At 54.2% G+C, this 9,261-nt stretch overlaps 1 protein-coding gene across 2 annotated transcripts in view; it reads right to left on the bottom strand.

Moving 5' to 3' along the window:
* Nucleotides 1-327: 327 nt before the first annotated feature.
* Nucleotides 328-9,261, bottom strand: part of GDAP2 (ganglioside induced differentiation associated protein 2) — an 81,075-nt gene continuing 72,141 nt past the window's right edge. The window contains exons 11-12 of one of the 2 annotated variants that reach the window (XM_061566772.1): nt 8,877-8,953; nt 328-5,309 (exon numbers count right to left, since the gene is read on the bottom strand). In XM_061566772.1, coding sequence (XP_061422756.1) covers nt 8,906-8,953 — 48 coding nt within the window. In that variant the 3' untranslated portion in view covers nt 328-5,309; nt 8,877-8,905. The other variant, XM_061566763.1, reaches the window with a different exon arrangement.

The raw sequence follows: 9,261 nt of genomic DNA, 5'->3' as shown, positions 1-9,261 counted from the left end.
TATATTAAAACTATTTGCCATCTTGAATTTAGTTATATTTTTATAGTTTAGTCGTCTAAGTGTATCATAGCATAAGTAAAGAGACTACGGCGAGAACACGCAAACTCCAAATATGCAGGTGCCAGGGTTGAGATCGAACCCACGACCTCCTGCATGTCAGGCGAGGGAGATAACATCTCACCACCACGGCACCCCCGGCTGATCTAGATTCATAAAATAACCCCTGTAAAGTGACAAATCCTGTACTAACGCAACCGAACATCGATCGCAACATGCCCGTAGTGGAACGCCAACGAGACGAGGTGAAGGTAAAAAAAAAGACAAGTTTATTTGCATTGTTTTAATCAGTTCGATAAACAGCAAAAGGAAATCACAAAGTCGGGGAGGGCGGGGGGGGTGGTGGGGGGAGGGTGAGGAGTCGGGAGAATGAGGGCGTTCACATTTCACATCGGAGCAAAAAAAAAAAACTTGTTACGGCAAAACATTTACAGAAGTGCTCCCCAGCGGCTGAAACCCTGAGCAGGGTTCGGTAAACTCACGACCCCCTCCCCGTCGCCGAATCAACCCATCGTCCGTCCTCGCAGATAGTGCGGCAAACACACACACGGGGGGTGGGGGGCTGAGCGCAGAGCGCAACCACGGTGCCCGGACAGGTGACCACGCGTCACGGCGCAATCCGCCGTTGTGCCGTACGTCTATGCTCCCGGGCCTCGGCTCGCCCGCCCGCCCTCCGCTGGTCCTTCGCCAACCCGCCACGCTCGATGCGTAGTAGGGGGGAGGAGCCCTCGTCCAGCAGTGGAGCGCACGACGAGGGCTGTGCCTGGCACACGTGTCGGCATCGCGTCGGCATCACGGCGGCGGTCGCTACGACAGCGGGTGGCGCATCTTGCTGTCACGCCGTGGGGAAATTCGCATCGAAGCGGACGACCTTTGTGATTGGCAAAGTCCAGCGTTGCGAACCGTTACAGTGCGGCAGCGTCACCAGTTAAGGGGTTACTTGCAAAGGACTTCGGGGACGGCCGCTTTCCCCGAAAGAACGCGCGCGTCACCACGAACACGCAGCAGCAGCAGCAGCACTAGCTGCGACAACGACAGCAGCAGTGGAAACAGCAGCAGCACGCGTGGTGGCTCGGGGTGACGCCCGGGACCGAAGTGGTTCATCGCGTGCCGAGCGAGCGTGTCGCTCCGCGGGTTAACGCAATCACTCACGGCGAGGACGCACGCTCCGCGTGACGCACGGAGCGCACAATCCCCACCATCCGCGTCGTCCTACGGTGGTGGCCGCCGCCAGGAGCCGCCGTGCCGATGGCTTTGACAATAAAAAGTGTTAACAAGTGGGGGGAGCAACGTGTAGACTGTTCCCCCGCGCATCCCGCCCCGGTAGTGGTTTCCCCAACACAGGGGTAGAACAGGTGCAACGGTTCACCGACATTCTAAAAATATCTATATATTTTAAATAAAAACACGTTTAGAATTTTACCAGGTAAGGCCCACTTTAGCTATGGAGTTTTTTTTTTTTTAGAAGCGACCTGGCTATCACAAAAATGATATCTCAACCAAGTGGCTTGGACATTTATAGCAGCCAAATACTCTAAAACGCACGTCGATTCGAAATGTGGAGGGGGAAAAAACGGAAGACCCGGGAGAAAAATCGACGCGATCACGGTGGGAGAGAAAGAGAGAGAGACGCAAACCCCAAATAGACATTAATCCCAAAGCCACTGATCTGACAAGAGATCGGGAACCCACTGGTGCAGAGAGCGTGGGTGTACATTGAGGAACCAACCGTAGGTGTGCAAGTTTCTCTCCTCCCTCATGGCTAAAAGGTCCTAGGTTCGATTCCCGCCTGATATTTTTCATCCACAACGGAATGGTGGTGATGGTGCAATAATTTTAGTGTCGAACCAATAATTTATTCTAAGAGCTGTTATTTCTTAAAAGATTTTTTTTTAAATGAAAAGCCAACACATTTAACTTCACTCAGACAGCTCTCGCGCGCTTACTGGGGTGATTTCGAGAAATTTTCATATTTTTCAGGCTGCACGATTTTGCAGGATTGCCCACGTACAGATAGAAAATAATCACTTTTTTTCTTTCTTTACACACACACACTCGCGCGCAGGGCCGGATTAAGGCGTGGGGGGCGAGTGAAAAGATATTTTATTTGTGAATGCCGAATTTTATTTGTTGTTCGCCTTGTAAAAATAAAATGGATTTTTCTTTAACTTTGTTTTCCTTTTGAAAATATTACTGGGGGCCTCACGACGCCTACAAAATCTTAATCCGGCCCTGCTCGCGCACACGCAATCCGACGCACGCATCGCCGAGCGCAAAGAGACAATTCATCACCCGGCGATTCGATCGACGGTTGCAGCACCGGAAGTGATTGCCATATTTATACCTTCGTACGGAACCGACGGAAAACAAAACCGGCCGAGGACAACGCAAGCTTCGGGGTGTGCCTTCCCATCACACGGCGACAGCTACACTCGCGCTGACGGGAGAGTATCTACACGTCAACTGGCTACACAACTCACACCCCTCTCCACCCCTCCTCCTGCTCACAGCTTCAGCGAGCGGGTTAATCACAGGGAAAGACACGGACGCAACACGTGAAGCCCCGTAAACCGCATTGGCGTGACATCTCATTGTTACTGACGGAACCACAAAAAAGTGCATCCCTCCCTCCCTCCCCTACTCCACCGCACAGGCAATCGGCAGAGATCTCTTCACGTTAGACTTAGCAGCCCCTGAAACAAACCGTCACAAGCTGTGAGCGTCACCTTGCACGGGGAAGGGGGTGGGGGAGGTGGCGTGCGTTAACCCCTGCAGGTTCACCTCACCCCGCGTCTCCACGCAAGGTCCGCTCCGACTCTTGCCCGCGCGTCCCACCGAGCCGGCAAAAGTGACTCAAAGCGTCGCAAATAACAAAGTCCCCCCCATCTCCTCCTCCCCCTCCCTCCCACCGGTTGCTGTCCACAGCTTTAGCACCACAACAATCACGAGGTGGGGGTGGGGAGCGTTGGAGCAGCAGTTAGCACATTGCGTTGTGAACCCGGCAGCCTACAGATAGACTGACTTTGTTGAGTTTTTTCGTTACTTTTGTGTCAAAGTGTGAAGCAAGCGAACGTTAACCCGCAAAGAGCCGATGAACACGGTTCCACGGGATCGGTTTCATTCTCGAATTGACAGGTCGCAGGGTGGTGACAACTCATGCCTAACCGCAACAAGGGCCTGGGGTTCAATTCCCGACCCGGGCGCCTTTCTGCGTGCAGTTCGTATGCTCGCCATGGGTTTACTGCGGGTTCTCAAATTCCCACCCATAGCTGAACACGACACGCAATATGCAAATGCAGAAAACATTGCAAACTTACTCAACTGGGATCTCATACACACACACACAGGAGCATGCAGTTGGCAGGACCCTACTGAAGAAGAGAGTTGGAACTCGGTGAGGCTTTCGTTCTTGTTACATGCGATTAGCACGGTCGGCTACGCACGGTGCGAAAGAAGTTCAACACACAACAACAACAACCGCCATTCGACACTAAGTGGCGGTGAAATCACCACGACGCTTGTGCCAGGCCATGTGCACCTTGAGGCCACGTGAAGTGTCGAACGCCCGCTGGCAGTAGGTCAAGGGGCAGACCCGGGTGCCACGGGTCAACTGACTGAGATGACCGAGATGACACACACACACACTTACATTGTTATAACAAGAACGAAACGGCAAGTCACTCGCATTTGTTCGGAGTCACCGGATCTCGGCGTCACCAGATCTCGGCAAGAAAGCACCCTCCGACTCTTGCCGCCACTTCAATATAGGTCGTGCGAGTGATTGCCGATCTCGGTGGGGCCGTGAGGGGGACGCACGTCCCGGCAAGGACAGCGTGGGACCGGGGGGGCGGGAGCCGGGGGGGGGGGGCCGCATTCTCTCGCCGGCACGTCCCCCACGCCACCGCGGCCAGCCGGCCGTCACCGCCTGTCCGGCGATAAAACACGGACGGACGCGACCATCCGTAACCCCGTGAGGATTACTGGCCAACTCCACCTGATGTGAACGCAGTGTACATCAAACACCAAGATCCCCCGTGTCGCCTTAACGGACTGTTGGGGCAAGTGCTGTTAGCGAACGCCTATGAAGGCCGGCACAGTACACGAGGGGGTGAGTGGCCAGCACCACGCACGACCGCCTTTGTCTCCCCAGTGGCGATGTTTGCACATTGCACCAGACACCAATTTGAGCCTGAGTCGACTTAGGGGAGGCCCACGACCGGTTCAGATAATCGCTACTGGTGTTTGCCGCTTTCACCAGGTCACGTAGCACAGCGCGCTGACCGCTACACTACCGATCCTCATGCAGTATATATACACACACACACACGCGGACACACAGAAGCACACAAAAGTAAAGATTCCAGAATCAGAATCTTTATTTAAACTGTCAGATTCCGATGACCTATGAAGCTCTTTTCACGCATGTCCCCATCCCCCTCCCCCCGCTGTATAGCCTACATATGTTGTTGGGGCAAGTGCAGTTAAGCGAGCACCTATGAAGGCCGGCACAATCGCGTGTTGTGGTCAGAACCACACCCAGCCTGCCTTCATCTTCCTGGTTCGGAGGTTGACACACCATACTCATTTAAGGCTGACATAGGCGAGGCCCAATACTGGTTCAGATAAAAGCGATTGATGTTAACCGTGTCTGGGTATCGAACCTATGTTGCCGGGTTCGGAGGCCGTCGCGCTAACCGCTACACCACCGCTGCACCTACACATATGATCACAGAAACACGCACATGCGCACACACACAAGTATTATCCATGTGCGTTAACCACTGTGCCATCGCTCCCGACACCCACACACAGACAAAAGTGTGATTTTTCTGGACCTTCACAGGCAAACGTGCCACAAGACGAATAACAATAATACCAAAGACATTTATTTATCCTAAAAGTTCAACCACTCGCCTAGAATGTGCAATTTGGCGACACTACACACAAACACGGCGTGGAATTTAGGTCCCTTAAGAAAACGAACTGAGTGGAAATTCGCACTCCATCGTAAAACTCTGCATCCGGGACCAAAAATAAACACCCAAGCCTACAGAGGTAACAAAAAAAAGCGATAAACCGACACAGTGAAAAATAATTAGAGAAACTAAAATATGAACGCCAAAAAACATGTGGTCGGCATCTGCTCGCGAGGTTTTTAAACTCCGCTGCGGTGCACGTCAGGACGACCGGCTCCGGGGGTTGGGCAGCCGCACATCGCTCGTCATCACACCCCGGCCTCGACACCAACGGCACTGGGGGGGGGGGGGGGGGGGGGGGCGCGAGGTCGATCGATGGAGCGACGACGTGCCAAATTAACGAGGGGAGGGGGGCGAGAGGGTGGGAGGGGGTGAGAGTGGAAGTGGGAATCGTGGTGGAACAAATCAACCGTCAGGGCTGGCGGTAAATCAAAACCGAGTGGTGGAAAGCAATGCCAAGGCCAGGGCACGTGCAGCAGATTTCAGAACGGGGCTTCAAGATCACATCGAGCGCAACCGACGGACGGACGGAGCGGTGGACGACGACGGACGGCGCGCGGACGCTTGCGGACAGAAAAACACCACGCCGATCCGTAAAATCCACAACCGGATTTTGGGAAATATTCGACGTAGGCCGCGGGGGGTGCGGTACACAGCGGAGGACGCCGGGAGGGAATGCCTCCTCACGGATATTTGACCAGCCTGCTCTCGCCCGCGTGAGTTCGCGGGGGGCAAGCGCGTGGACGTCAAAGCGACGCAAACGAATCGCCCGGCGCGACGGGTCGACGCGAGGGCTTCCTATAGAGCGGCGTGGTAAAAAAAGACAAAACGCAACACGTCGAAATTAAACGCACCTCGCGTTTCTGGTCCCAAAACACACTCGCGCGCGCGCGCGCAGTTCCGTCGGCCGCAGATAAATGACGTGGATTAGGATTTGTTCTTTTTACATCGACCAACGTGGCTTCATTGCGTGTGTGCGTGTGCGTGTGCGTGCGGGATGCACCAGTGCACACCACTCTCCCGCATTGCCAGCGCTGCCGTAGGTTCACATTGACATCACGGGCGCCCGCGACATTCGGCGCCCGCCAACGAAAAAAACGAAAAGGACGAGAAAAAAAGTACCCGCTGCATGGCACGGCAAGCTGCGGTAAAACAAAACTGAAAAAAACGTCACAATGGAAACGGTAAATAAATTACATATTTTTTTTTACTTAATACCTACGGGTTAGCGGGACCGTGCACAAGACATTCACCGCTTGCTGCCCGTGGATAAAGTGTGCCGATTGATTTCCATGCCTCGCCCGTCCAACCGGGAGACAGGTTCTGTTGAAGCGCAACTCTGGTGTGGCCAATTGCCACGGAAGAGACATTACGAGCGAGCGAGCGAGCGAGCCGGCGGGCGTGCGTCAGGGAATTAGATTTTGCGCTCTGCCGAGAAGTCAGCCAGGTTTGAGAGTCGCGGTGGCAAAAAGATTTAAGGTGGTCGCTCGTTTATTATCATTACAATTGACGATTTGTGTAATATTGATGAAGATAATGACACCCGACCTCGTTCGACGTAAATTAAGGCCGTGAAATATGTGGGATTTAATAAACGTGCGCTTTTGTCTCAACAGCACCGGGAGAAAGTACGCGGCACCGAAGAGGCAATCTTTATTTGCATGTATCTCGCCGTGCAGTGGAGACCCTCTCTGATTGTGTGTGGGGGGGGGGAGAGGCGGGGGGTGGGGGGGCGGAGGGATGAGGGCTCCTGTTTACCGCTCGTGTGCCTTTCCCGCCGCGTAGAGAGGGCGGCCGATCCGCCCAGAATTTTTCAGTAAATAAAATTCGAGCACGAAACCAACATGAATCCCGCAGGCACAGGAAACGATCGGGTCACGCACGCGCAAACACGGAGACCGCTTCAATTCAGCCTGATGAGATCCGACACAACAGGTGCTATTTGTGGGTACCTCTTAAAAATTGCTGCAAACGAAGTGGTGATGGTGGTGGTGATGGTGGTGATGGTGGTGATGGTGGTGATGGTGGTGGTGGTGGTGGTAGTGGTGATGGTGGTGGTGGTGATGCGATCGGCACTGTGACCGGTCACCAGTGTCTCCCCATTGCTGACATTCATACAGCATAACAGCTTTATTTATTTGCGGCGGAGGTGACCTAGGGGAGGACAACTAGTCGAGGATCAGATACCACTTGCCACCGACGGCTGGGAATCGAACCCCGGTGACTTGAATGGTAAGGCAGTGAATGAGCCACCGCGCGCTGGCATTGCTCAGACGCACACTCGCACTAATTCGCAAAAAAAGACCGAGACTCCCCCCTGTAACGCTTGAATAGATTGTTGGGGAAAGTGCTGTTAGCGAGCACCTGTGACGGATGGCAAGGCACACGAGGGGGGTGGGTGGCCAGTACCACGCCTGGCCACCTTTGTCTCTCCAGTGGCGATGTTTACACACCGCACCAGGTACTCATTTGAGGCTGAGTAGACCTAGGGGAGGCCCAGAACCAATTGAGATAATCGTCACTGGTGGTGGCCGCGAGCGGAAAATAAAACGCATGTCGCCGGGTTTATAGCGCAGCGCGCTAACCACAGCTCGTTGGGAGAGAATCGGGGGAAAAAGTGACAATGAACGCAGTGCACAAAAGCTTATTTGAGACTATCAAAGTAGGTACCAGATTTTCCCGCTCAAAAAATTATTTGTTAAATACAATGCATATGTGTACGTGCAAAGAGCACAACTGCTTGCGTTAAAAAGAGCTTATTGCAGAGTGCCAGGTCTGTGCATAAGCAGCAGGGTTGTATCAATATAATTCCACGTGTTTCTTCATTGAAAGTGTTGCCCAGGAAACTTGTAATCCACGTAGTTCATTCACCAAAACCTGCACACGACCCATTCACGATGCCTCATCTCAAGCCGGCTCCACACCCGAGCGATCCAGTTGCGTAACACTTGATGCACTCAAGTGTTCACAACTCGGGTTGCTCGCACGAGAGAGAGGCTCGACTTTCAAGCGTCGGCTGCGCTCAGCGATTCGCAGCGACAATTTGCCGACCCCCTTTGATCGGTAGTTACGATCCCGAACACACCGATTCATTTCCTCGCCGTACAACTGCTTGCTCAGAAGTGGGCAAAGCAGCCGCAGGCGACGAAGTTGCGCAACTCCGGGCGCGATTCCGATCGCCCAGGCGTGGAATCGGCTTTGGACAAGAGGTGTGCACAGCAAGTGTACAAATCATTGCCAGTGCCGCCACCAACGGCCGTGTCACATCGTCAACCGCGTAACTGCTGTGATGAAGCCTACTCCTCACGGTCGACCCCAATTCATTTCACATCTTCAACGATTTCCTAGCATAACTTTCACGCGGCAAGAAACAGTCCCACACTCAAACACACACACACACTTATACGTACCGTGGGGAGCAAATGAAGTGGGAAAGAAGGTACAATGATTGCCGGACGGATTAGCCTCTCGAAATCTTTCAGTGGCGGTTCTCCGGAGCCCTTAAAATGGAGCAAACAAACCATTAACGGTTCGGCAACAGCGCCCAGAATAATTTCCCCCCCCGAAGAGTCTTGACATTTTCTCTAAAACAAAACAAACGACGCACGTGCTGACCAAGCGCGCATCGGCGACGCCCGGTGGGCGAGAGAGGGCGCATGGAACTGACGCGGCACGGGAGGGTGGGCCCCCGGCTGGCCGGCGCGGTCCAACAATGTCAGGGCCAAGCCCCAACCGCGTTGGTTTACAAGAGGCCGGGGAGTGCGAGCGACGCTGGGCTGGGTCCGGCGGGAGGAGATGGCTCGCGACGGCCGCCGCCGCCGCTGTTGCCACGGGGGTTATTACCGCCGGGGTTCCAGTTGCTCCAAATCCGTCTACAGATCGTGCCCCGACGGGTCATCTGTGTAGTACGCGCGGTTCGCCTGCGGAGAGAGTGGAAAGAACAAAAGTGGGAAAGATTTAATTCGACAAAGGGAGCCGTCCCTGAAGCGTGGACACAGCCACAACGGGGCGTATGGAGCGACCACTGCCTTCATCCGACTCGTAATGAACGAGCGAGCAGAGGGTTCACGCGGCGTACCACTCTCTACTACCGAGGTCACAGCGGTGGATCTCCACCGTGCGTGTGGTCATCGTGGCTGTGGTGCTGCGTAGCCCCAACCCCCCCCCCCCCCCCCCACGGTGGGTTTTTGGGTTGTGCCGCACGTGCGACGATTCGGCAGCAGTGTCT

This window comes from Lethenteron reissneri, chromosome 5 (genome assembly GCF_015708825.2).
Source record: "Lethenteron reissneri isolate LAM-NWPU_2019-01 chromosome 5, ASM1570882v1, whole genome shotgun sequence".
Taxonomy (NCBI): Eukaryota; Metazoa; Chordata; class Hyperoartia; order Petromyzontiformes; family Petromyzontidae; genus Lethenteron; species Lethenteron reissneri.
This window is presented reverse-complemented; position numbering and strand designations above follow the sequence as displayed.